Raw genomic sequence first — 27,341 nt, 5'->3', positions numbered from 1 at the left:
AAAAAGAACAGGTAAAAGCAGAGATGCTCTGATGACTGAATGATGGGAACCAGAGCTCTCTCCTGGGCTGGGTCTTTGCCCCTCTTTGCTGGTCCCTGAGGCAGCTCTGTGGAACTTCTAGGCTGGGCTGGTTGGAAAGCTAGGTGTGTGTGCACCCTGAAAGCGCTGGGCTGAGTTTTCCACATTAGCCCTCTTGGAACTCTTGTTCCTAAGAACCAAGGGGCTAGAAGAAATCTCCATGATCCAGACTTGCAGCTGGATTTAGGACTCTACAGATAGAGCCCCTCTTGTCCTATACCCCACCACAGGCTGCCCCTCCTGGGGGGAAATAATATCTTCACCCACCTTCCACTGAATTTTAAGACCCAATTGGAGAAGGCAATGGCACCCCACTCCAGTACTCTTGCCTGGAAAATCCCATGGACGGAGGAGCCTGGTAGGCTGCGGTCCATGGGGTGGCTAAGAGTCAGACAGGACTGAGCGACTTCACTTTCACTTTTCACTTTCATGCATTGGAGAAGGAAATGGCAACCCACTCCAGTGTTCCTGCCTGGAGAATCCCAGGGACAGGGGAGCCTGGTGCGCTGTCATCTCTGGGGTCACACAGAGTCAGACATGACTGGAGCGACTTAGCAGTAGCAACAGCATGTGTTAAATAGGGAGTGAGACCTACTACACAAAATTTGTTGTCAGAACCAAATTAGATAAAATATTCTGAGAGGGACTTCCCTCGTGGCTCAGTGGTTAAGACTTTATGCTTCCAGTGCAGAGGGCACCAGTTCAATCCCTGGTCAGGGAACTAAGATCCCACATGCCATGCGGAGCAGCCAGAAATAGCAAAGGTATAAAGTATAGTTTCCCCACCCTCTTCCTTGAGGGTGCACCTTTTTTCCTCCTGGGTTCTCCCAGCTGCTCTCTAGTACTTCCTTTCCAGTCATTTACTTTGAAAGCTACTCCATTTAGCACTTAATCTTACTGCTTTGGAGCTCCTTGGGTTGTTCACCATTCCACTTTATAAAGTGCACCCTCTGCCAGTTTGCACTCAAGAGGAGGAACTGTTTTTCTTGGCCCAAAGTATATGCTCCACAATGGACTGTTAAACGAATAAGCTCAATGATAGTCATCTTGAATCACCCAGGACTGTGCACTGGGGAAATGAGGACCATGGGGAGAGGGGGGCAAAGGGGAGGATAGTGGTGAAGCATTACTACAGTGGGCAGCCAGAAAAGCACTTTGTTTAAATGGCAAAACATCTGAATTGGGGTCTCAGCGCCACCCTGAGAACTGGGTCCAAGCTGCCAGGGTTTATTCACCTGTATAATAGGATTAAATAGGGATAAACACCCGCTTTCAGCTGTAAGGGAAATGCTTTGCCAAGGTCCCTCTGTTTCAGTAACGCCTCCAGGCGGAGTAAGGCAAGAAGCCGCCACATCCCCAGATTCCCACGGGGGTGGGAAAAGCGACGCAGGGATGCAACCTCCCAACTTCCGTGGACTACAGTGTGGCTCAGCAACCCCGAATCTCCTTGTAGGAAAGTCCCACCCGTCATCGATGATTCGCATCGGTAAACGGCGCCCAAGCCACTCCGAAAGATTATTGGTTAATGCTGCTGTCAGTCGGCAGACGCTGGCGGAGGCCTATGGGAAATGTAGTTCAGCCAGCCCGAGTCCGTCAGAAGCTTGCATTTCCGCTTCCGGCGATTAGTCGCTGTCCGAATGTGGTATGTTGCGGTCCTTTCTCGGGGTGGGAGTGTCGTGTATTGACTGTGTGTGGCCACAGAGAAGGTGCCGCGGAGTCAGGCCCCCGGTGGTGGTCACAGGGCCTCGGGGGACGGGAGCGGTTCTCACCTCAGGTCTGGGCTCTCCACACGGGCTGGGCGTGACCAGGCGAAGACCCGGGGTCCGACCGTTCGGTCCGGACCGCGGGGGAGGATGGGACCCTCATGTTGGCGGCGCCCTCCTTCTCGCTGTCCACCAGGCCCGGCGGGGACGACTGTAGTTCCGTAGCCGACGAGGCAGCTCCGTCCGCAGGGCCTGCGTTTACCCCATAGAGCTTCCAGAGAAAGTCGCCCGCGGAGCAGAGTAGCCTTCCGGTGAAAGTCCCGCTCTTGCGGGTCAGACACCCCGTCCGCCGTCCCCGGACTGCCCATCTCCGGCCAACTTTGTGTCCTCCGGCAAGGTCCTGGGGTCTCTGAGCCCGACTGGGAGCTTTGAGGGAGTGGAAACCTGAGTATCTCAACTTTCCTTCCAACGGTAACATCCTTTGAGTCTGTGATCACATTATCCTTGCTCTCACACCTTGTAACCTTAATAACCAGGGTAGTTCTCCTTGTTTGGGAGAGTTATGATGCCGGAACTAAGGAATCCCCAGAGCGCCCCACCCCCCTCCAATCTGAGAACCCAGCCGGTGGGAAGGACAGCTGAGGGCTGGAACCATCGAACCTCCGAACCTCCGAAGCTTAGAGCGGGCTCCAGTCAGGCGCTGCTCTCCAAGGTGCTGCCACCTTGGGTGCCCGTCTGGCTCTCAGACCGCACGTACTTGGCAACACTTTGAAGACCAGTGGCTTGGGAGGGTGGGCAGTTTTTCGTTCCTATTTTCTCCATCCGCCCATCCTCATTCTTCAGTGTGGATAACTGGCATTTTCTTGGTGTAAAGTAAATTGGTATGCAAAACAGCTTCACATTCCCCTACTTTCCAGCCAGATCACCAGCCTTTGACCCCTCCTGTCAAACTTCTGGACCTGCCTCCCCAGAGGGGAAGCCAGTGACCGAGGGCCAGACTCCACAGGGCATCAGGACATGGCACAGGCAGGGTGTGGGTGTGGGGAGGAACAGGAAGACTGTTTTCATCACCTCAGTCTTACTGGGCTAACCTTGTGTGTTGAGGTCCTTTAATGGACCGGAACCTGGTGGTCCGGAGTCGACGATAAGAAAGTAAAGGAGAGAAAGAGGCTGATATTCCTTGGTTTACGCAGAAAGCCAATAAAGCCTCTGGCACGGGGCTTGCTCTGTTCACGGAGGCCTCAGGCGCCCTCTCAGTGGGGTGAAGGCGCAGAGCGCCTTCTCGAGAGGGTCTTAGAAGCCCCGGCAGGAAAGTGAACTCCGAGGGCCTCTGCACTCCAAAGAAATAGCCTGAGAGAGAAAGAAAGAGAAAGACCCGGGGACCAGAGCTCTGATGGAGCAAAGGTGTTTTATTCAACATTGTGTAGGTATTTATACTGTCTTACAAGATAGCTATTTTCAGCAGAGATAAAGTCAAAACTTACAAGTTATCAAGAAAACGTGAGGTCATCCATATGAAAGAGAGAGTTGTAAATAACCACTTTTACCGTATGGTTCATAAAAAGGAAGAGGGTACTTATCACTGTATAGAAAAACTAACGAAGGAAATGCCTGGATTCCTCAGTCCCGGGAGAGGCTTGTCTCTCCTCTTAATTCCTGAATATTCAGGAATTAATAAGGAACAGAGAATTCCTGACAGATCCAAAACAGCACACAGGAAGCCTCCTGTTAAATGCTTCCTGATACTTGTGGTTTTCACTTGAGTTCACTTTGTAATGTATGTCTCTGGCTCTAGAATTTCAAGTTCTACTTCAATTCCTATCTGAATGTGGCTTCTCAGGGAAGTGAAGGAAGAGGTTTGAAGTTCAGAGCACAGCTGCAGGGTTTCTCTCTGATCTGAACAATGGCTGTAGCTGTGGACAAACAAATCCACACTCAAGTACAAGGACTTCAAATAATGAAGCTGGAAGAAGATTCCCACAGGGAGCAGGAAATTTTCCTTCTAGGGAATGTCCCTGGACCAGAGACCTCCTGCCAGTGCTTTTGGCATTTCTGCTATTGAGAAGCAGCAGGACTCTGAGAGTCCCTCATCCAACTCTGGAAGCTTGGTCATCGGTGATTGAGACCAGAGATAAACGAAAGAGCAGTTCCTAGAGTCACTAGTCCTAGAATCGTTCCTGGCTGTCCTTCCCCAGGAGATCCAGATCTGGGTTAGACAGAAGCATCCACAGAGTGGACAGGAGGCAGTGGCCCTGGTGGAAGATTTGCAAAGAGAACCTGGAAGACAGCAGCTGCAGGTGAGACATGGGAACTTAGTTCTGAGTAGTTAAAGTAGAGGAATGTGAGAGAGCCACCTTGGGTTGCCAGCAGTATATGGATGATGTGTAAACTTTTCTCTTGGTATCAATGTGGAATTTGCTCAATACCTGGGACTGGTAGCTACAGCTTCCCTTCCATTTTCAGACTGACTCTTCTTTTTCCTTAAACATTTTTAAATTAATTAATTAACTTGGCTGTGCTGGGTCTTAGTTGCGGCATGCAGACTCTTAGTTGGGGCATGTAGGATCTAGTTCCCCAACCAAGGATCAAACCCCAGGCTTCCTGCATTGGGAGCATGGCGTCTTAGCACTGGACCACTGGGGAAGTCCCTTCCATTTTTCAGACTGACTCTTCAGAGAATGCACAATATTGGGTACTCTTGAGTGTTGGTCCCTGCCGTTAAATAAGAAAATTGCTTAAAATAGAGTGAGCACCTCTCTGATCCAGGAGGAGCATGCACAAGCTATTTTCCCTTTGGAGAATAGCTCTCATTCAGCAGGAGCCAGCCTGAAGCAAAGGGCTTCACTGGGCTTTAGTAACTTCATTGAACTTTTGGGTCCTGTTGCAAAATGGCTTTTTTGCTGCAGGCTGTTGTCTCTATGTTGTCAGTTTTGCCTAGAAGTGAGCAGAAGCAGCCCCAGGAGAGCTGGGTGGACAGACTGCAGTGGGCCTGGGTTCCAGATATTATCTCTCCTGTGTCTTCCACACCCACCCTCCTTACTGCCTCTGCAGTGATCTACATAAGACTGAGCTCCCCCTCTGCCTTTTTTTTTCTTTAGGATTAAAAAAAAAATTCATTGATTTTTGTTTGCACTGGGTCTTCGTTGCTGTGTGCAGGCTTCCTTTTTTTTGCAGAGCATGGGCTCTGAGCACAGGGGCTCAGTAGTTGCGGCTCTTGGGCTCGGTAGTTTTGGCACATGTGCTTAGTTTCTATGTGGCGTATGGAATCCTCCCAGACCAGGGATCAAACCCGTGTCCCCTTCATTGACATAAATTCTTAACCACTAGACCATCAGGGAAGCCCTCCTGTCTCTTTGCTTCTTTATGTCTTAGGATGATTTTTAGTGCCTACAGAATTTTTACCTTCTCCAGTGCTTGAACAGGGATTCAGAGAAGGAATCCTCAGGATCAGTACTGGGTTCCCTAAACATCCATCTGAAGCAAGCATAGAATCCATGTATCTGTTCCAGGTCATGGTGATGATGTCACAGCCAGACCAGAAGACCAAATGAATCATAGCCCCGAAGTAGAACTGGGAGCCTTCCACAAGAGTGAGCAGTAAGCAGCAGCAGTGGAGGGAGGGAGGGAGAAGGGACCCTTCTGGGTGGGTGTGAACCCCCCCCTGATTACAGTACGGGAAGTGGGATAAAAGGGTACAGCTGCTTTCCCTGGGAGGGTGTGGCATATAAACTGAAGCTGAGCACAGGAATCTGTGGGATCCTCAACAGGCACCTCCAAAGAGAAGAAGCACCTTGGTTGGCAGGTTTTATAAAACTCCACAGTAAAGCCTGTGACACTGTTCCTTACATGAGTGAGACATCATTGGTCCCAGTAGGTAAGGTGTGGTTACCAATTTTAGGCCTGGTTGGTAGGAAAGGCACAAGGTAGGGTTAAACTATTGTGGACTAATTCGCAAAACAGGTACATGTCCCCAGACCAATTCAGATGATTCCCATGTGCTGTCAAAACTGAAGAATAGGGACTTCCCTGGTGGTCCAGTGGCTAAGTCTCTGTGTTCCCAATGCAAGGAGCCCGTGTTCAATCCCTGGTCAGAGAACTAGATCCCACCAGCCGCAACTAAGAGTTAGCATGCTGCAACTATGATCTGGCATAGCCAAATAAATAAATAAAAATAAGTATTTAAAAATGTCATCAGCCTGCAAAATATTACCCAAATCTCCTTCCTTGTTTAAGGCAAGCCACAGCTGAGGTATGAAAGGCACTGTTTTCCCTGACACTAAGATTGATAGTTTGTCTTAAAAGTAATAGTCACTTCCTTCTTTCTGTATCTAGATCTTGCCCTCATGGTATTTCTTTAACATCTGGCGCTAGTGGTAAAGAAACTGCCCGCCAGTGCAGGAGACTTAAGAGACACAGGTTCGATCTCTGGGTCGGGAAGATCCCCTAGAGAAGGGCATGGCAACCCACTCCAGTATTCTTGCCTGGAGAATCCCATGGACAGAGAAGCCTGGTGGGCTACAGTCCATAAGGTTGAAAGAGAGTCAGACACAACTGAAGCAACTTAGCATGCACAGACACATATACATAACATAGTATCTACCACTTTAACCATTTGTAAGTGTACAATTCAGGAGCATTAAGTGCAACCATCACCACTATCCAACTCCAAAACTTTATCATCCCAGTCTGAAATTCTGCCCATTAAACAGTAACTCCCCATTCCCACCTCCCCCCGCCCCACCTCCGGCGGTCACCATTCTGTTTTCTGTGTCTACGAATTGGTCTGTTTTAGGCTCCCCATGTAAGTGGAATCTTGTATCTCTCCTTTTGTGTCTGACTTAACTCATGGCATCCATTTTGCCCAAGTCTAAGAAGTGACACTGGGCAGAGAAAATCTGACCCACTTATTGACTGGTTACACCAAAATGAACCCAGGACAACAAATGAACCATAAAGATGTGCTGCCCCAGGTGTGAGCATTGGATCACATGCCCCGGCTCTTCCTGCCTGGAGGAGGCCCTCACCCACTCATCCCACGGCACCTGAACCCTTGGGGGACTCCCTGCTCAACTCGGCACAGCACGTGGGACCACTGCGGATCAGCTGCAGCCCACGTTCCCAGTTGTATTTCCAACTTCCTTTGCTCCCCAGGCTGGGGCTGCACCTTCTCCCACTTCTGTCTTTTCTGTGCTGTTCCCTCTGCCTGGGATACCCCACACTGCTGAGGCTCCTCTCCTGACGCCCGTGGTTGAACTGGATTGGGTCCTGTACAGAAGTACCGCTGGGCATGCGTGCAGGGCGGTGCTCCTCAGCCAGGTCCACAGATGTGCACCCTGAGCATCACCTGGGAGCTTAAATGAACTGCAAATTCTCAAGCCCACCCTCAAACTGGAGGTTCCTTTTTCTTTTTGGCTATGCTGGGTCTTCACTGCTGGATGAAGGCTACTCTCCAGTAGCGGTGTGCAGGCATCTCATTGCAGTGGCTTCTCTTGTTGCAGAGCACAAACTCACTGCCCTGTGGCATGTGGAATCTTCCTGGACCAGGGATCGAACCAGTGTCATTAAAAGGATTCTTAACCACTGGACCACCAGGGAAGCCCAAGTTGACTTTTTAATGTGGTGACTTGTCTGGGCAGAACTACATGCCCGAGTTCACCCCGTGTTTCCAGGTAGAGGAGGCCACTGAAGATTTTTCTGAGCAAGAAGTGGTGGGTAGAAGGGAAGCCGCAGCCATCCTGGCTCCACGCTCAGGAGATGGGGCAGGTGCAGCAGTGTGACTCACGCACGTGGCTGGTTAGCTACCTTCAGCGATGCCATCTTCCCAAGATCCTCCTTAAGCTTCTCCCAACCCTGGGCCAGGGGCGTGTTAGCTCAGTGCTAGACTGTACCCGCTTCTCCAGAAGGTGACCTGCATCAAGAACTGACAGGTTCCAGCTGGTCCTTACCCTCCCCATCTTGTCTGCCTACCGGGGTCCAGCCCCAGCAGGATCCAGGGATACCCTCAGGATGGACAGCGTCGGTGAGAGAGAAAGTAAAGGAGAGAAAAAGAGGCTGATATTCCTTGGTTTACAGAGAAAGCCAATAAAGCCCCTGACACAGGACTTGCTCTGTTCACGGAGGCCACAGGTGACCTCTCGATGGAGTGAAGACACAGAGTGCCTTCTCTCTGGAGTGGAGACGCAGAGCGCCTCCTCGATTGGGTCTTAGAAGCCTGGGCAAAAAAAGTGAACTCAGAGAGCCTCTGTGCTCCGAGGAATCAGCCCGAAAAAAGAGAAAGAGAGAGAGAAAGAATGACGCGGGGAGTCCAAGCTCTGATGAAGCCGGGTCTGCAGCCTTATTTTCAAAGGGAGCTTTTATACCCCGAGTTACACATTTCCATAAGTGAAAGACACAAAGTCATGCAGAGTCAGCTCAACATTACATCTGTTTTACCTTTATTGAAACCAGGACATTTTCTGCATAGCTTTTCATAAACAAGGGTCTTATGTACAGCATCTTCTGGCCCTGTGGCCTGTTAACATTTTGTAACTCTTTCTTGATAAAGGTTGGTCAACCAGAAAACCTGCTTTCCCTTTATCTTCCCAATCTGCAGTCCTCCTCAGGAAACACAGCTACATTCTTATGGAGCAGAGGTGCAGTGGGTTACAACAAAGAAAGAACTTACTAACTCAAGGGTCTTATATTGCTAATGCCAAGGCTACTGCTTGTTTTCTTGCATACCAACTATACTAGCTAATGCACTCCCAGGCGCACATTGGGTAAAGGACAAGGAAACTCAGTAGCAAACATTGGCTCAACAATATAGTATTATTCTAATAAAGCTTTTTTTTATCGCTCGAAGTTTATGCTTGGGGTGTTGTGAACAATCATGTGTGTTAGTTGCAAGAGGATGGATAAACCTGTCAAGCAAGCTAAAATAGTAACAGAGGGGTTAAAGTAAAAATGCTCCTTTCAAGCCCAGGAGACTTATTAACTAGAGCCCTAAGTTGATTTTCTTCAGAGAAAGGTGGTTGGGGATAGCCCCCTGTTAATGTCAGAAGAGTTGGTGAAAGGCATAATATAATAAACAGTAGACAGATTTTGTTTTCCGGGTAGATGCTCGAGCAGGTCCAGGGAATCCCTCGAGTCCTGATCCGCCTTTGCCTGTCAGGTCTTCTCCGCATGACCTTTGTCATGAGTGGGATCTCCCGTGGTGGCCCCCGGCATTTGCCCTGTGGGCCCCAGGCTCCAGCAGCAGATAAATGGAAAGACAGCAGCCTTACAGAGACTGTGGGCCCAGCTCCCACAAGTACTGGTCTGCTTCTCTGACTACACCCCGGCTAACACTCCTGAGTGCCAGAGGGCTAAGTCGCTCAGTCGTGTCTAATTCTTTGTGACCCCATGGAGTGTAGCCCAACAGGCTCCTCTGTCCATGGGATTCTCCAGGCAAGAATACTGGAGCGGGTTGCCATGCCCTCCTCTGGGGGAGTTTCCCGACCCAGGGATCGAACCCATGTCTCCTGCATTGCCAGGCAGGTTCTTCACCACTAGCACCACCTGGGAAGCCTGGCTAACACTCCTACTGATCAGAAACTCTGGGAACAGAGCCCAGCAGTCTGTGTCTTAACCAGGTGATTCTGATGCATGTTAAGATTTGAAAATCACTGATGGAGGGGGAAGCTTTTTTACAATTACTGAGAACCTAACTTTCTATACACACATACAAGTAAAGTTTTGCATCAAGGAAAGGTTAGGATCAATATACCTGAATGTCCCAGAAATTCAACTACTGAGTAAAACTTTGAGAAAACAGTACATTCTTTTGTGGAGAACTTTCCTCAAGGGTTTTTTCATCAATTCAGAAAAACCAGGTCCTCAACTTTCGAGTGTGAGTCACAAATGCAGCAGCCCTCTCTGGGTGCGTAATCCTGGCTGCCCAGTTCTTGATTTTACCACATACATCCACAATTCGATGGACATGAGTATGAGTAGTTCCGGGAATTGGTGATGGACAGGGAAGCCTGGCGTGCTGCAGTCCATAGGGTCACAAAGAGTCGGACATAGCTGAGTGACTGAACTGAACATACATGCAGGGGTCTGATGACCGCATTAGGTGAAAGAATGGCATTTATATTGAAATACAAAGTCTTATGTTATTTTGTTCCCTTGTAATATTTTTTTTTAATCTTCTTTTAAATTGCTATTTCCTTCATTGCTACTGGGGTTGACATTTTTTATGTTTATTTGCCACTATTCCCCGATGGCTCAGACAGTAAAGAATCTGCCTGCAATGCAGGCAACCCAGGTTAAATCCCTGCATCAGGGAAGATGCTCTGGAGGAGGGAATGGCACTCCACTCCAGTATTCTTGTCTCAAGAATCCTATGGGCAGAGGAGCCTCCCCATGGCTACAGTCCATGGGGTCACAGAGAGACAGACACAACTGAGCAGCTAATACAACACCACAATACATTTTAGTTCTGTAGAAGAATTCACAAAACCTGTTCTTCAGATTCTCTATATTGTGAACACGGACAGGGTAAAACACTGCCATTCTGCACTCGGGAGAAATGGGGCTTCCAGAGCTAAGAGCGGTTACCAAATATTTATTGTGCCATGCATCCTAGCAGTTATTGTATTTTTTCTAGCAGTTATTTTAAAATATGTTACTTTTAACTTTCCCAACAGCCCTGCCAGGTAGTTATTACCAGCCTCATTTTACAAATAAAGAACCTGGGGTGGGCTGACAGGCTGGTTAACTTGCTCTCAGCCACTGAGCTGGTAGCAGGGCCGTCTGCGGTCGCCTGAATCCGTCTCCTTGCTCCGCAGCAGCTTCCCAGGGCCTGGGCTGAAAGACACTGGTGTCAGCGAGAGGCACAGGGGTCCACCCAGTCCCACACATGCAGAGAGGCGTCACTGGCTGCCGATAACACAGTCCTTGGTTTGTAGGGGTGCCAGGTGTGGGTGGTGACCAGCGGGGCAGGGTCCATCCCACTGTCGTCTAGGAAGATGTGACCTCTGTGAGTGAAGAGAGGTTCTACTTGGCGCCCCAGTCCAGCCCAAGACGTGACGTCATAGACCTGGACTGTCCCATCGAACCCTGAGGAAAAACAAGAGAAGAGTGTTGACGCTGTATCTCTCAAACTGTTTTTATAATTTGCTCTGTGGAACCAAACAGGCTGGAGGGTGAGGAATCCGACACTAATGAGGTACTTAAAGACCAACGAAGGGCACGTGACACGCGACTTCAGCCATGTCAACAGGCTGATGGCGTCACAGAGCACATGCTCATGAGCATGTGTGGTCTGTCCATCATGTGCCAGGCCCTAGGCTAACTCTGAATTCTCTCTCTTTTACCCCTCATGACTATATGAAGTAGGTAGTATTTTGTTTTTTTTAAGTTTATATATTTATTTGTAGCATGTGGGATCCAGTTCCCTGACCAGGGATCGAACGCAGGCCCCCTACATTGGGAGCAAGGAATTTTAGCCACTGGACCACCAGGGAAGTTCCCATGAAATAGGTACTATTATTTTCCCCAAGAAACTGAGGGTAAAGAGACTTTTCAAACCTTTTCTGCTAACCCCCAATTCTAAACCCTCCACATGTGGGTCCCTCCCAGCAGATGGCCTTGTCTCCTACCTGATGGGGGAAACAGAGACACCTAGAGAGAGAGAAATACCCCAGAGATGCCTACAGAGAATTACCCCAGCCTGGCTCATGTCTCCTGCTCTTTCTGGAGCCGATTGTTATTAATGAGCCTCTCCCGCTCTCTCAACTACTGTCAGCCTCTCCCTGCTCAGAGGATTCTTCCGTGGGCTTTAAGATACCTCATTGCACACCCTCATTCAGCTAGATGCTGCCAGAACAGACCCAAGAGTCTGCTGACCTTGCTGGCTTGCTGTAATTCTAAAAGTGAGTAGCCTGAGAGGCACCCGAGATCCTGTCACCTCTCCCTGGTTCAGCCCATGGCTGTTCTGGTGCTGTACCACCTGCAGGCTTCTGGACCAACCTCAGAACCGAATTCCTGCTGGAACAGGAAAGGCCCACTACCCACGTATGAAGTTTGGTAGCCAGGATGAGGAAGGGCCATCCCTCACGAACCTGGAGAACTAGGAGCTTTTCTGTGACAACTGTACCTTCTGGGGCCACGTTTATTATGGGGCTGTGGGCTCCCTCCCAAGCACCTGAGAATCCCCTGGGAGAGAGACGAAGAGACAAAGTCCTCTCAGCAGTACCTGAAATGGCCAAGCAGTTGTCCAGGCCAGGGGCCCAAGTCACTCGCAGCAGCTCTGGCTCAGGGCTGGGCATGGACACGGGGCACTGGACTGAGCTCACGGGCTGGCAGAGATCCCGGGGGTCGAGAAGACAGAGCTGCCCGTCTGAGCCAAGGCGGGCAATGCTGGGCCCAGGGCCCCGGCCGCCAGCTTCTGCACACCACTGCCTTCCAGTGGACCCAGGGCCGGGGCTGAGGTTCTCTGACGGGGCCCACTTCTGGCGGGTGTCAACCAGCCCCAGGCGGCCTGAGGAGCAGCAGAAGGCGAAGGTGTCCATGTCCAGGACCTGCAGGCTACTTAGCACATCGTCGTCACTGACACCTGGAGAACGGGGCTTGTGAGAAAAGCTGCTGCAATCAGATGGGGCTGGTGGGTGCGGCTGACGGGTAAGTTCCCCACCAGCCGCAGGCAGAGCGAGCCACGTCTCTGGTGCCCCTCATCTCGCAGATGCACCCAGCTGGCTGGGTGCTGCTCTGAGGACCACCTCCCCACACCCAGAACAGGAGCCCCTGTGGCCAGGCCTTGTCTCTCGTTCACCTCGCTTCCCCAGCAGTGGGCACACAGGGCTGAATCTGGATTCCAGTGTGGCTGAGCAGGGCTGGGGGGCAGAGGAGCTGGAAAGGCCTGTGGTACCTGAGGTGTACATGGTCTTCTGTGAGTGTAGATCCACCACCTTCAGGCTGCTGAGCCTCGTGCCGTGGAGGACGCCGGGTGCCACCGATGGGAAAATGGCCACCCTGGGCCAAAGAGGCTCCTCGCGCTCGTGTACGTCAATGGTGCTAACAGCTCTGATGACATCTGGCGGGAAGTGGGAGAGGCTCAAGTCCAGAATGTTAAGGCAGGTCTGCAACATTACATGGTAAGGGCCAGGCAGAAGGTCGGGGGAGAAAAGGAGCTCACTGTTGGCGAGGGAAGATGTGGAGACGCAATAACTGCGTGCTGTGTTTCCATTTCTGAAACTGTCAGGAGCACTGCCATTTCTCTGTGATTTGTCTTACGAACTATTTGCAAACTGGATATAATGAATGACAACAGCCACATCCAAATCCGCCAAGCAGTTCTGGCTTTTTATAGTTTTGTGGAGAACAAATAAAGGAAGAGAAAAGAACACACCGGCACTGTCGTTTATAACAGGAAGAGTTCATGAAGTAACATGATTTCTTCAAAGACATGTCCCGTGACCTCACGCTGTTTACTGAAGCCTAACAGGTGAACGTTACAACACAGATGTCTTCAAATGTAAACAGGGCAAGAAAGTCCACGTCTTTTTTACACTGAACATCGACACACTTGACCTCAGGCTAAATCAGACTTTAGCTTTGTTCGCCTCAGCCTGCTTGGACAGCAGGCAGGTTCCCATCCTCTGCCATCTCCATGTATAACAGTTCAGAACAAGCAGTGTGCTGTACACGCTATTGTTATTTAAAGGGAGACACCCATTTTCCATTTTCTATTTTCTTGCTCCTAGAGAGGGCTCACTGTTTGGTTTCCAGGTTCTCTGAAGAAAATGGAGATCTGTATTTTTACACTCTAGATGAAGAAGGGATGGATGAGAGAAAAAACACCACCACGGCTGATCAAGCGAGCACGTGACAGCTGTTGCCTTGTGACAGTTGTCACACACACACACACATGCACACACACGCACACAGACGGGTCACAGAGGGTATGGCCAGGCCCCCCCCACACACACACACACACGGGTCACAGAGGGCGTGGCTGGGCCTGGCTGCCTGCAGAGGCCCCAAGCCCTGTTCCCCAAGCCACAGGCTCTCGGTGCCTTGGTACAGACCTGCGGAGCATAACTGCGCTGCCCCAGGGACTGCGGGGGGGGGGGGGGGGGGGTGGAGGGGCGGGGCTCGAAGCAGACACCACAGCTGAGCCTCAGGCCCAGCATGTCTCTAGGGGCGCCAGTGAGGCCGAGATTCAAACAGCCCAGCCCGCCTGACGATCCAGGGCCTCACTTAGATGGCTCCCTCTTCCCCTTCCACAGACTCCAGGGAGCCTGGCAGGGATCCCCCAGGACCTCCTCAGGGCCAGGCGTTCTCAGGTGGGATCTGTCCCAACGGCAGGGAAGGAGGCAGCTGAGGGAAAGCCATCAAAGGCCGATTTCAAAGATGCAATGGAAGACAAAAGCTTTGGAGCTGCTGACTGGACAGTCACTCCACGGTTAGCAACAGGAAAGAAATGCAGGTTCCTCCTCCTTCTCCCCTCTCTCAGGGGAAAAATACCCCCTCTACGAAAGCACACCACCCTCACCAAACCAACTGAAAGGAAAAATTACTATGAAGTCAAAGCAAAAGATGCTGTGAGGCACCTCCAAGAACTGGGCAATAAAAGAAAGTGGGGACTTCCCTGGGAGTCCAGTGGTTAAGACTTTGCCTTCTAATGCAGGGGATGTGGGTTCAATCCCTGGGCAGAGAACTAAGAGCTCACTTGCTGCAGGACAACTAAACCCGTGCACCGAAATACTGAGCCCAGGCACTGCAACACAGATCCCGCATGCCACAACTAAGACCCAATGCAGCCAAAATAAATAAATAAATATTATTTGAAAAGAAGAAAGCAAGAAGGTTGTGTCTGAAGATTAAACCAGTAGGCCAGGTCACAGCAGCTGTAAGCAACCTCCTTCAGGAGTCAGAATGGCTCCAGACCTGAGATACTGAGCAAATGTATTACCGGGGTGAAAGGAAAGTGGTGGCCATGAGAGGGCGCTGTTGAGCCACCAAGGCACAGAAATCGGGGCAGCCTCTGGGGGGAGGGGTGGGAAGAGCCACTCAGACTGAAGGTTCTAACTTCAGTGGAGGCCTCGGGAGACAGGTGGCTGACACTGTTAGACATGTCTTCATCTAAAGACATCCTCAGCAGATTCCTCAGCCCCAGAGCTGAGAGAAGCCACAGACCCTACCTCCAGGGGCCTGGACAGCACCTAGGCCTGGGGAGCCACGCCTTCACAAGGAAGGTCTATACTCTCTGCCTGGGAGAACTTGGGCTTCCCTGGTGGCTCAGACGGTAACGCGTCTGCCTACAATGTGGGAGACCTGGGTTTGATCCCTGGGTCAGGAAGATCCCCTGGAGAAGGAAATGGCAACCCTCTCCAGTATTCTTGCCTGGGTAATCCCATGAATGGGGGGAGTGCAAAGTCAGACATGATTGAGCGAGTTCACTTTCACAGACAGCTTATAGCCATGCCATTTGGAAGCCTCTGAGCTGGTTCTTCTTGCTATGCTTATGTTTACCACACAGCCTGAGATTAGGTTAGGTCTTCTATAGGAAAAGAATAAGGATCTGGAATACTTCATCTTTGGGGATACTTGTTTTTTCATTATAAACTAATAAAAGGGCATTCTGGTTTATACAGCGGTTCTCCAAGTCTGGTCACTACATCCAGCCCTACCAACAGATTAGATTTGCTCTGGGTGTGCCACAAAATCAGGTTTCTGAGACACCAAAGCTGTGGGTCAAAACCTGGACCTTGGAAAACACACTTTTAGGTATCTACAAAAACAGCTGGCCAGACTTGCCCAGATATGGAATATTCTGCACTAATATCCAGGGGAAGATAATTATCTGATTTCCTACTGGCATATGAGAGTGTCAGGGCATGTCTCCTTGGGCCGAGCTCCCCGGGGCCTGGGGCTGCAGGTTCTCTGTGGCACCCGGTACCCTAGGCAGTGTCAGGACAGGAGGCAGCTCCAAAGGTGCCCCCCACCCCAGTTTTAAACCACCGCTGCCCCACACTGCCTAGTTTTACAGAAACATAAAAAACAACTATCAGTTACTGGTGTAAGGACAGACACAGTGATCACGGGAACAGAATGGAGGGTCCAGAAATAAATCCTTACATTCACGGTCGACTGATTTTCAACAAACGCACCAAAGCAGATCAGTGGAGAAAGGTCAGGCTTCTTGACCCATAGTGCTGGGAAAACCTGACATTCACAGGCAGAGAGATGAGCTTAAACTCTTCAGTCACACCACACACCAAAGTTAACTCTAAGAGATTTAAATGTTGGAGCTAAAGCAATAAAACTTTTTGGGGAAAAAAACATGGGGGAAATCTATGGGTAAGATAGTTATGATACTAGAAACACCATCCTTAAGAGAAATAATAAAATGGACCTCATTAAAATTTAAAATTTTATGCTTCAGAGGACCCTATTAAGACAATGAAAGACAAGGAGAAAATATTAGCAAAACATACATCTGATAAACAACTTGTAGCCAGAATGTACAAAGAACTCTCATAACTCAAAAAAGACAAAATATCCAACCAAAAAAATGGGCAGGTTTCCCTGGTGGCTCAGTGGTAAAGAATCCACCTGCCAATGCGGGAAATATGGCTTTGATCCCTGGGTCAGAGAGATCCCCTGGAGAAGGAAATGGCAGCCCCCTCCAGTATTCTTGCCTGGAGAATCCCATGGACAGAGGAGCCTGGTGGGCTACAGTCTGTTGGGTCACAAAGGGTCAGTCACGACTGAGCCACTAAACAACAATTAATAGTTGCCACCAGGCATGATTATAAGCAGACTCTGAAATCAGACTAGAATTAAGTCTTGGTTCTGTTACCATCTTTGTGACGGTAGCTCACTTGGAACAAGTGAGCCTCTCTGGACAGTTTGTTCTCAGACTCATGAAAATTTAATGAGTTCACACATGGAAAGTGATCAGTACAGTGACTGGAATATAATATATACTCACTAATATTACTGTTACATCTTACAGATTGTTGATTAATCTGAACAAGTATCTATTAAAATGCACAATGGAATGAGAATATCAAAGGGCCTGTGACAGCATATTACCTCAGCCTGCTGGCAGGGAGTGGATAACAAAACACCCTCATTGAGATCTGAATAGGTATTTTACCATAGAAGATACATGAATGGCTAGTAAGCACATTAAAAAGACACTCAACACTACTAGTTATCAAGAAACTGCAGACAAAGCCACGTGATATATAATTTCACATCCATTACGATGGCTTTAATAAAAAAGGACAAATAATAGCAAATGTTGGTGCAGGACATGGAAAACAGGAACCCTCATACACTGCTGGTGGGAATGTACATGATGAAGCCATTCTGGAAGAGTTTGGGAGTTCCCTGAAAAACCCAACATAAATTCACCACATGATCCAGCAATTTCATTCCTAATATCTATCCAAGACATAGGAAAACGTGGTCCACACACTTGTACATGAATGATCTTAAAAGCATTATTCCTAATAGCCAGAAATCAGATCCAGCAACTGGTGAACAGATAGACAAATGTGGTACATCCATACGAAGGAACAGTGTTCAGCCTTAAAAAGGAACAGACTGCTGATACATGTTACGACACTGTATGACATGGCAGACCACAAAAGGACTATGATTATGCTCAGTGAGAGAAGCCACAAGAGACCACATGCTGTATGAGTCCACTGATACGAAACATCCAGAAAAGGCAAATCTGTCACAGAGACAGATAGCAGGGTGTGGGCAAGGGGATTACTAGTAATTGGCATGACAGATCTTACTGAGGACATAAAAATGTTCTAAAACCGACTTATAGTGGTAGTTGCACAACTTGTTAAATTTACTATAAAAAAAAATTTCATTGAATTGTATACTTAAAATGGGTGAATTTCAATAACATTATGAAAAAATAATCATAATTATAAATAAGTATATTCAGACACCTGGAAGCTACAGCATCAGATAACTGACAAGGAAGAAACAACAAAGGAAAGCCCACAGGGTCAGTGACCTCAAAACCCAAATGAGGACCAGAACTGCCTTCCTGCAGCAGTGGAGCTGGGGGAGGAGCAAACAGCCAGTTTCTGGGAAGCACCCAAGAGAGGCAGTGTGGGAACCTCAGGCAGAGACCACAGGAGCCAAGGGGCAGTTCCCAGGGAGGCTGCCTGTGCCTCTGGGCCCGAGTCCACGCTGGCCCACAATGTTCCCACCCAAGGAGGGATGGAAGGGGCTGGTGCCTGCCTGACGGGAACCGCAAACCCGCCGCTGGAGCGGATGCACCAAGGGAGCCCCTCCACTCCCAGAGGAACAGTGCAAATGCTTCCCGCGCCTTTCCGTCTGCCTGCCGTAGGTCGGCCCGGCCTCTTGCTCGCTGTTTCCTTTCCCTGAGAGCAGCATGGCTGGAGAGAGAGGCGACCTCCCTGCCCTCATGGAGCCCCTTCCCGTGGGAGAGGCCCGCTGCTCACCAGGCGCCCTGCGTCTGACTGGGTTGGTGAGCTCCATTCCTGAAGCAAGCTACAGGAAGCTCCATGAGCGGCTTGTGTGCACTGCTCTGGCTGCTAATTCATCTCTGCTGTGTTAAAGTAGATACTGCATTTTAAAAATAAATTTTGGGGGCCACAAGGCATGCAGGATCTTAGCTCCTTGACCAGGGATCGAACCTGTGTCCCCTGTGGTGGAAGCACGGAATCTTAGATCACCAGGGAAGTGCCTATAGATTCTCCATTTAATTCCCAGTCGGCTCTGAGTCTACTTCTTAACCGGCTCAGATTAGGGATAGGGGGTGTGGGAGAAACAGGCTTTCCTACAACCTCATCCCCCACCAATTCAGTCACTCACCACTGTCCTCTGCGAGCTGCCACACCTGCAGGTAACTCCCGGGAGGGCCACTGGTCACCAGCAACCTATTTAGGATGGACAGGGAACCTCAGTGCAGACAGTGGGGAGCTCACCCACATACCCCCCAGCCTCTCCCTCTCCAGCGCACTCAGCGTGGGATCCCACACTCCCCAGATTGGGAGAGCTTACAGCAAGGAGGGTCATCAAGACCAGTCACCCTCATTTAGCAGATGAGGGGTAGGCTTGATCCCCTCCAGCGACAGCCGTGGGACTGAGCCCTGGCTGCCGCTTGGCATGATGTGTCCAAGAGGACCCAGCAGGAAGCCCGAACACCAAACCCTCACCCACGGGCTTTCGGCCTCTGCCAACCGAGCTGTGAGCCCCAACCACCCACCATCGGCTCTCTGAGAAACTAACAGCATCCCTTCTGCTTTATGCCCTGGAGCAACACTACTGATCTGTGAGTTACAGTAGTCAGATGGTTTGTGAGGGACCAAGACCCCACTGAGCGCTAGTGTCTCTGTATTCCAGATCTGTGTGTGCGCACAGCCTGTCCATGTGCCCCTGTGCTGAGGGCGGAGGGGGAGGGGTGGTGATAAAGAGGCAGGATCACCCTGCCATTTGCAGCCACTCTATCTGGAACGGAAGACCTAGGTCACAGACAGAGCTGACCTTACCTGGTGTCTGGCACGTGCTTCAGATCACAGACAGACCTATCTGAAAATCCTCCATGCTGTACCTTGAAATCTCTTTCAGGGAATAAGCCCTAAAATACAAAGAGGTGGCCGATCAGAGAGGGCTGCTCTCCAAAGGAGTGTTTCAGAGGAGCTCCAGGTGAGGAGCCATATCCCAGCCTGGCAGGAAACCCTGGAAGCCGCTCAGGTGGTAACGATGCTTCTTGAGGAGGGCCTCTGGCCACTGTTACTTGTATAATAAATGTTGGTCTCAACTGCCTACAGAGATGGCTTTCTTTCCTGCACACCCAAGGCCTTTCTTCTAACCTTTCTCCATAGTGAAAGCATTATATTCCAAGCCTGCTTAGGGGAGTCACAGAGGTTTAACAGCGTATCAGAGAAATAACTGGAATGTATCAGCAGACAAACACAGCCCCGTTCCTCCTGACACCTCCCACCAGAAGTTAGATGGGTTCCTCCAGCAGTAAAAATACAACTGTCAATCATCCAGTATTCACTGTGCCAGCCACCTTATTTAGAGCTTTATCACGTTGAATTCTTAGAACCACCCTGTGACGTGGACACTATAATTATCCCTATTCTAAAATGACAGAGCTAGGGTACAGGGAGCTTAAGCAATGTTTCTAAGGTCACACAAGGGTTATGTTACACATTTGAACCCAAGTCTGTCTAACCAAAGTCCATGCTCTTAGCTGCTGGACTACTATCTCCATGTGAGGAACCAGAAGCAGGGGAAAAGGAGGTGGCCACAAGAGAAAAGAGGAGGGACTTACCTGGTGGTCCAGTGGTTAAGAATCTGACTTGAAATGCAGGGGACATGGGTTCAATCCCCGGTCAGGGAACTAAGATCCCACATGCTACAAGATTTCCACGTAAGGCAACAAAGATCCCAAGTGCCACAACTAAGACCCATCGTGGCCAAATAAACAAATATTTTTTTAAAAAAGAGAGAAAAGAGGAAAATTCAGGGGTGAGGTGAGAGGTAAATCAGGTCTCTTATCAAAGCTTGATTTTGGTGTGGTCCTGGCTCCTGAGGGGTGGAGATGAGGGAGAACAAGAGCACTAGGAAGAAATTTACTCGAGGGCAGCAAAGGCTGAACTGATCTAGCCGATGAGTCTGAATGATTTCATAGTGACATTAGGCAACCATCAACTTTTTTCATCACACATTCTTTTCTCCTGGCTTCTGGATCGCTGGCCGTTTCTGAGATGCCTTCTACTTTGAACACTATTCATTCTCAGTATTCCTTGTGGGTCCATCTTCCTCCATCCATTCTTCAAATGCCCTCCCTGAGGTTCTGTCTTTAACCATCATCTCTTCTAACTCTATACACTACACATTCATCTGAGATGATCTTAATTATTCTAAGGTTTTAACCACCCTCCATACTCTAATAGCTCCCTAAATCTGTTTCTTTTTTTTCACATCTACAGGATCTTAGTTACCCCCACGAGGGTTTGAACCCAGGCCCCCTGCAGTGGAAGCACAGAGTTGTAACTGGACCACCTGGGAATTCCCCCTAAACCTATTTTTGATAAAGTATAATTGACTTCTTGCTCTAGGAGCCCTCTGTAAATCACAGGACTTTCTGTAGCACTTACCTCTCTGCATATCTGTCTGTCTTTATTAGACTATAGGGCAGGCCCAGTGCTTACAGTTTCTCTCTCTCTTGCTAAGTCACTTCAGTCGTGTCCGACTCTGTGCGACCCCATAGACAGCAGCCCACCAGGCTCCCCCGTCCCTGGGATTCTCCAGGCAAGAACACTGGAGTGGGTTGCCATTTCCTTCTCCAATGCATGAAAGTGAAAAGTGAAAGGGAAGTCGCTCAGTCGTGTCTGACTCTTCTCGACCCCATGGACTGCAGCCTACCAGGCTCCTCCGTCCGTGGGATTTTCCAGGCAAGAGTACTGGAGTGGGATGCCATCGCCTTATCTCTCTCTAGTACCCGGGAAAATATTTAGTAGACAATAGGAGCTCCATAAAGGTTTAATAAATGAGTAGAAGCAGACACATACATTCAGCACATATATTTCAAGTTACCTGGTTTTCTTTTACAGAAAGTCTGAGAGGCAGTATGAGATGAAGAATCTCATTTTTTTTCAGGCTTTCATAGCCAGCAACCAGGATTCCTGGAAAAAGAAGCAGAATATGCTGGGACAAACTGCTAGAAAGATTGCGAACCATGGCTGGGTCTAGACACTCTGCCATATCTCCCAAAGCAAAACTCAACCCCTTTGCCACTGGAATGCAGCCTCGTACTGGGGGACTGGCCCTTTGCCACTGGAATGCAGCCTCGTACTGGGGGACTGGAAGAGAGCTAGATAGAAATACAATGCTGACAGAACAAGAAATTGCTGCAAGTGACCAAGAGGCCCTCAAGCTCTCAGAAATGGTGGGGTCCCTCTATGCTGAGCTCCTCGAGTCCCAGCTTCAGGAGTGGGATTCCATCTCCTTCAGGGTCATGAAGGGCATCTCACCTTTGTCACCAATCCATTCAAGCACTCGAGTGGCTCCCGAGAGGTCGAATGCATGGAAATCTTGGTACCTGAATGACAGAGACACGATGTCACATATTGATGCATGGCACTTTTACGACTGTTCAAGATGAGATGTTAGCATGGTTCGGTGGTTGGGGGCCCAAGTTTTGGAATCAAGGAGAACTGGGATCAAACCTTGTTACATATTTTACCCTCTGTGTGACTGGAACCAGGCCAGTCACAATTTCCCTGAGCATCGTCCTCATGCGTAAAATGGAACTCCCAGAGTACCCTGACTTCACAAGGTTGGTGTGCGGAATCGAGACAATCTTTAAGGTTTAACTCAGAGGCTGGTGCAAAATAAATGGTCGCGTGCTTCCCTGGTGGCTCAGGTGGTAAAGAATCTGACTACAATGCAGGAGACCTGGGTTGGATCCCTGGGTTGGGAAGATCCCCTAGAGAAGGAAATGGCAACCCACTCCAGTATTCTTGCCTGGATAAGCCCATGGACAGAGGAGCTGGCCGGCTACAGTCCATGGGGTCGTACAGAGTTGGACACAACTGAGCAGCTAACACTATATAACAAAAACTATGCTATTATTATCCCCACAAGCACGGCTCCAACCACTACTTCACACAATTTGCACACACAGAAAGGTGCCATTTCCCAGAAGCGGGAGCCGAGGCCCAGACGAAGTCCTCCGTATAGGTCCCGCCCCACACCAGGATTCCCCGCATGCTCCACCCCGAGCCCGTCGGCCCCCAGGCCAGTTCCCTGGCCCAGATTCCACGTCCCAAGCCCACACGATTTACAAGCGCAAGGACTCCACCAGCCAGTCCTCCGCGGGCTCCATGGCAACAGTAGCTTCCGGTATCCTATTTCCGCCTCTGAGTTTTCCTGGGCAGGCGCGGCCTTCTCGCGAGGAGTGGGCGCGGCCTGCTTTGACCGGGGGGCGGGCCCAGAGATGCCCTAACGCAGGCGCAGACCTGCCGTTCCTTTGCCAGGCTCGGTCTGGGGTTCTCCGGATAAACTCTCTTGGAAAAATGACGTAAAGTCAGGGATTCCCAGGATGTCAGTTCCAGACGGGGCCTGAGGGAGCAAATACACGCTGGTTTTATGAACGTGTATTTGCAGATCAGAGGAAAAGGCCCGATAAAATACGCCCTGTTAAATTCGAATATTATGTAAAACAGCGAGTAGTTTTTTAAGTATGTCCATGCAAGGACTTCTTGGCCGTGCAGTGGTTGACTTCGTGCTCCCAATGCAGGGGCAAGGGTTTGATCCCTGGTCTGGGATCTAAGATCCCGCGTGCCATAGTGTAGCCAAAAAAAAAAAAAAAGTTATGTCCACGCAATATTTAGGATATCTTTTTATACAAAAATATTATTCATTGTTTATCTGAGATTCGACTATAACAGAGTGTCCTGTATGTTTATTTGCTAACAGTCAGTCCCACGAGGCCAGAGAAGAGAGTAAGGGGACACTGGGGTCTGGATCCCAGCTCAGCTCTCTCCTTTGTAAGCGCTGGGCACTCCCCTCAAACCTTGGCGAGTAGATAAAATCAGGTAAGCAAAGCCTTCCCGTGTCGTGTAGGCAGTTCCCTTTTACAGGTGGGAAACAGGAGAGACTTGCCTCTGCCAGTAGGTGGCAGCGGCGAGAGGAGAAAAGCGGCTGGCAGAGTACCTGGCATCCCAGCAGGCACTGAGTGAGTACCTGTTGCGAATGAGTGGATGAGCAGACGCCCAGAATCAGTTCCAGGCTGGTGCCACGGAGTGTTCTGGGCTCTTTGCGGCCAGCCCCATCTCAGTGAACACTGGATCTTCCAGTCTCCTTTCCCTCCCATCCCCTCCAGCACAGGCAGAAGGAGAGGACCAGACAGTCTACTTAAAGAGCAGGGTTTTATTCACAACTTCAACAGGGAAGCGAGAAATACGGCAGGGACATCATTTGCATCTGCACTGACAATATTCCTGACAGCCCAACCAGAAATCACAGTAATGGAGTGACAGAGATGTGAGCCCATGATTTACATCCAGATGGGTCCCATACAGCACCTTCCCTGGGTGGGCACAATTTCAGCCATGTCGTCATGTCTTCCTGATTAATAGCATCACTTCTGCAGCGTTTGCACCAGCAGCCTCCTGTGCTGAAGGGGAACACACAGAGGAATTGGCCCGGGCGGGGGTGGGACAAATGATAGGGGCATCCTGCCATTCCTAAGTGCAGGGGCACCCACAGAGGTCGGCAGGGGCAGCCTCCCCACCCCACCCAGTACCTTTCCTCCCTGAAGGGCCTGGGAGGGGTCAGGGCAGTGGTTTTCTCAACCTCAGAGTGGTCATGACAGTCAATGGAGATCCTAGAAATAAAGTCCAAGCACCAGGCCTGACCCTGGGCCAGACAGTGTTCTGACTCCCCAACCTCCAGCTCTGCCCTAGACCTCACTTCTGAAGTCCCACCCCCCCCAGGGTTAGGTACTGCTTCCTCTGACATTCTCGAGTTGGTCTTCATGTTTCAGGCCTTCAAGATCAGTGGACCCAGAGGGGCCATCGTCTTCCTTCAGACCCAGCCAGCCTGAGTACCTAGCCCTTACACCTGAGGTCTTTAGGGGCTGCGCAGCATGTGAGGTCTTAGCTTCCCAGTCAGGGATCAAACTCATGTCCCATGCAGGGGAAGCAAGGCGTCTCAACCACTGGACTGCCAAAGGAGTATCAGGGTGGTGGTTCTGTGCATCAGGAGAGTCACGGTTGACTGGGGCTGGGGATGAACTTTCTCTAGGGAATGTCCCTCCCTTCTTTCAAAATGTACACACTATATGCTAGGCACAGTGGGAGACACACGGTTAAGTCAGCCACCGGTGGTGCCAGGGAGCTCACAGACTGGTAACAGCTTCTGTTTACTAAATGTTTTCTATGCATTAGGCATCACGCTCAGCATGTGACATAAATGGTCTCATTTAAGGGAAGAGGGACACTATTATTCCCACTTTAGGGTTGAGGAAGATGAGGCTTAGAGAGGCTAAATGAATTTCTAAGGTCCCACAGCTACCAAGTAGCTGGATTATGAGCCCAGCATGCTGTCACCAGAGTCCACATTCTACTATACCTTACTGCCTTTTTCACAGAGCAACAAAGTACCAGGGAAGGGGTGTGGGATGGGGAGGTGCCAGGAGCAGAGAATGGGTGAGCTGCCCCTCTGCCAGCTGGAGACGAAGGCTGGCTTGGCTCCAGCTCTGGGGCCTTGAACCCTATGTGTGTGCGTGCTCAATGAAGTCAGTTGTATCCGACTCTCTGGGACCCCATGGACCCCGCCAGGCTCCTCTGTCCATGGGATTCTCCAGGCAAGAACACTGGAGTGGGTTGCCATGCCCTCCTCCAGGGGACCTTCGAACCTGCATCTCTTACATCTCCAGCATTGGCAGGCAGGTTCTTTACCACTAGTGCCAGCTGGAAGCTCCCTCCCCACCAAACCCCATAGGTCAGTGGTTTACAACCAAGGGTAATTTTGGCTCCCTCCCATGACCCCTCAGCAGGGGACCTCTGGCAGTGTCTGGGAGCATTGTTGGTTGTCATAACTGTGGGTGGAGAGGGAGGCTACTCCAGTGGATAAAGACAAGGGAGGCTGCTAAACTTCCTACAATGCACAGAACAGCCCCCACAATTTAGGACTGTCCCGCCCAGAAGAGCAGGAGTGCTGGGGTTGGGAAACCCTGCCAGTGGTCACTGAGGCACACGAGAAACTGGGAAGAGCACTGGTCAAAGTGAACAGGTCCAGACTTGGTCCTGGCTGTGGACTCACATCCTTTCTGTGGGCCCCAGGGTCCCAATAAGCACATACAGGGCACAGCAAAGGTGGACAGCCGGGGTGGGGCAAGTCTGCATAGACCAGAGGGTGAGGGGGTGTGGGAAGGCCCTGCTGGAAGAAGCTGGCTAAGCCCAGGCTGAGCCTTTAGACTGGGCAGTGGGTGAGGAGGAACGTCTTCCCCTACTTTTTTTGTCCCTTGGGGTTTGCTGAGGTCAGCTCCCTTTCTTTGGAATCCTCCCACTTTGAGCTCTGGATCACAGGGAGAGCCTAGAATCCCTGGCTTTCCTGGGCCTCTCCTACCCTGGCTGGGCACTCACACCCTAAGCCCAATGCGGGATCCAGGGGGAGCCCTGGCTGAGTTCTCCTGGCTCACCTGGGTGTGAGGTGCTGGGACACTGAGGCTCATGCCCAGAGCTTGCTTTTGCAGGAGGACCCTGAGCAGATGATGACTCAGCTGTGGTGTCTGGTCCCTCAGGGAGGTGTGGGGAGCTGTCCCCAGTAGGGATGGGCTGGGGGGCTCCAGGCTCTTCTTGCCCATGAAGTGACCTAGAAAGGAAGTGCCAAGGCACAGGGAAGTCAGGGAGCAAGGATGCTATCCCAGTGGGCATGTCCCCATCTCTCCCGCTTCTCAGTTCTCCTGGCAGGAAGACACACACACAGCCTTTCTCCTCCTGGTCACCAGAAACCACAAAGAACCCCCAGTGGTGGCAAGGCCTGCACCTCAGCTTTTCCGGAGCAGGTAGAGGTGGGTGGACGGGATGGTATAGCTGGAAGGGGCGGTGGGAGGCCCCAAGGGCCAGGAAGAAACTCTGCCAGTTGTGAGGTCTGCTCAGAAGAGGGACGGGAAACAGCAGAGAAAGAAGTGAGGACAATAGGAGTCTGGAAGGTGGAGGTGCAGAGAGAAGACACACTAGAGGTCGGAAGATTCAGTGCAGTCTTGTCTAAGGGAAGAGGAACAGACTGGCAGGTAGCTCTAGGATCCAGCCTCAGCTCTGCTTTAAACCGGCTGAGTGAATGATTTAAACCAAGTCACTGGGTCTGGGTCTCAAGTTCCCCCATCTTACTAGATGAGTTCCAGGGTCCCCACTAGCCTGGACACTAGTGTCCATGTTGAGGAGAGGCCAGAGAAGGAAGGTGGGAGGGGCGGGGAGCGCTTGCCGGAACCCCGAAGACTCACCGGTGGCCCAGAGGTTGCCCCGCGGGTGCACTCGGATCTTGCTGGCCCGGCTGCGGGACTCCGGAAGATCCCAGCCGAGCGGGGCGGCGCCAGCCGCGAGCAGAGCGAAGAGCAGGAGGCCACCGAGCAGCCGAACACCCACCGCTCGCAGGGTCATGGCTGGGCACGGGCAACGCCTCAGTTCAAGTGCACTCGGCGGTGGCTCCAGTCCCCGGAGCGTGCCTTCCCTCCTTTTAAACCCGCGCCGCTGGGGGCGGAGCCCGCCCCGAGGAGCCCGCCCCCTGCGCGCTCGCTGCCGCCCCGGCCCCGCCCTCTCGGACTCTCAAGTCTGCTGGGGCCAGGGTCGGGGACCCCCTCCACTGCCCCCACGCCCGCCCTCCTGCCCCGACGTGGGCATGGCTTCCTCAGGGTGTCCGGGCCCAAGCCCACCAGCTTCAAGATGAGGATGGGGGCAAAGCCGGCTCCCCTGGCCCTCCTCGCCACTCCCAACAGCTTTCGGCCGAAGAACGGCTTCAAGGTAGAAAAGGGGGCGAGGACGCCTCCTTCCTGGGTAACAGGCGTTACTGTGCCCAGCA

General features: G+C 50.8%; 2 protein-coding genes and 1 long non-coding RNA gene across 9 annotated transcripts; 1 reads left to right on the top strand and 2 right to left on the bottom strand.

The window, feature by feature from the left end:
- The first annotated feature begins 1,621 nt into the window (after positions 1–1,621).
- Positions 1,622–8,621, top strand: LOC147349617 (uncharacterized). 4 transcript variants are annotated; one of them, XR_015150041.1, is made up of 4 exons: positions 1,622–1,720; positions 3,577–4,078; positions 5,291–5,378; positions 7,280–8,621. It is a non-coding gene; the product is annotated as an uncharacterized LOC147349617 (long non-coding RNA). The 4 variants fall into 4 exon arrangements; XR_015150043.1 differs by having other exon boundaries at positions 5,291–5,371; positions 7,280–7,828; XR_015150044.1 differs by having other exon boundaries at positions 1,651–1,720; positions 3,977–4,078; positions 7,280–7,366.
- Positions 8,195–22,677, bottom strand: WDR73 (WD repeat domain 73). Of its 2 annotated transcripts, none has more exons than XR_015150039.1 (8): positions 22,601–22,677; positions 21,788–21,855; positions 21,351–21,439; positions 19,292–19,380; positions 18,615–18,679; positions 12,670–12,834; positions 11,998–12,370; positions 8,195–10,859 (listed from the first exon to the last, which is right to left on the bottom strand). XR_015150039.1 is itself a non-coding variant. In XM_086364451.1 (8 exons), the coding sequence occupies exons 1-8, from the start codon at positions 22,639–22,641 to the stop codon at positions 10,624–10,626; spliced, it is 1,113 nt and encodes a 370-aa protein (XP_086220577.1). In that variant the 5' UTR covers positions 22,642–22,677; the 3' UTR covers positions 8,195–10,623. The 2 variants fall into 2 exon arrangements, 1 of the variants encoding a protein (XP_086220577.1); XM_086364451.1 differs by having other exon boundaries at positions 11,998–12,357.
- Positions 22,678–23,669: 992 nt separating this feature from the next.
- Positions 23,670–26,972, bottom strand: NMB (neuromedin B). Of its 3 annotated transcripts, XR_015150040.1 has the most exons (4): positions 26,767–26,972; positions 25,963–26,135; positions 24,064–24,144; positions 23,670–23,934 (listed from the first exon to the last, which is right to left on the bottom strand). XR_015150040.1 is itself a non-coding variant. In XM_086364455.1 (3 exons), the coding sequence occupies exons 1-3, from the start codon at positions 26,921–26,923 to the stop codon at positions 23,899–23,901; spliced, it is 366 nt and encodes a 121-aa protein (XP_086220581.1). In that variant the 5' UTR covers positions 26,924–26,972; the 3' UTR covers positions 23,670–23,898. The 3 variants fall into 3 exon arrangements, 2 of the variants coding, with proteins under 2 accessions (XP_086220581.1, XP_086220580.1); XM_086364455.1 differs by lacking the exon at positions 24,064–24,144; XM_086364454.1 differs by lacking the exon at positions 24,064–24,144 and having other exon boundaries at positions 23,670–23,929.
- Between the last annotated feature and the right edge of the window lie 369 nt (positions 26,973–27,341).

This window comes from Bos grunniens, chromosome 21, assembly GCF_055505025.1.
Source record: "Bos grunniens cultivar Pamir isolate PY7600 chromosome 21, Bosgru_T2T1.0, whole genome shotgun sequence".
NCBI lineage: Eukaryota > Metazoa > Chordata > Mammalia > Artiodactyla > Bovidae > Bos > Bos grunniens.
Note: the sequence above shows the minus strand (reverse complement) of the source record. Positions and strands in the feature narration are given on the sequence as shown.

Excerpts from the sequence above, each read along its gene's own strand:
- WDR73 (XM_086364451.1), bottom strand. The coding sequence starts at position 22,641 with ATGGAGCCCGCGGAGGACTGGCTGGTGGAGTCCTTGCGCTT. Across the intron at positions 21,856-22,600 it reads CTGGTGGAGTCCTTGCGCTT|GTACCAAGATTTCCATGCAT; the intron begins GTAAATCGTGTG and ends TCTGTCATTCAG. Across the intron at positions 19,381-21,350 it reads TTTCTGTAAAAGAAAACCAG|GGCTTATTCCCTGAAAGAGA; the intron begins GTAACTTGAAAT and ends TTTGTATTTTAG.
- NMB (XM_086364454.1), bottom strand. The coding sequence starts at position 26,923 with ATGACCCTGCGAGCGGTGGGTGTTCGGCTGCTCGGTGGCCTCCTGCTC. Across the intron at positions 26,136-26,766 it reads GGGCAACCTCTGGGCCACCG|GTCACTTCATGGGCAAGAAG; the intron begins GTGAGTCTTCGG and ends CTTCCTTTCTAG. Across the intron at positions 23,930-25,962 it reads TCCCAGCACCTCACACCCAG|GAGGCTGCTGGTGCAAACGC; the intron begins GTGAGCCAGGAG and ends CCTTCAGCACAG.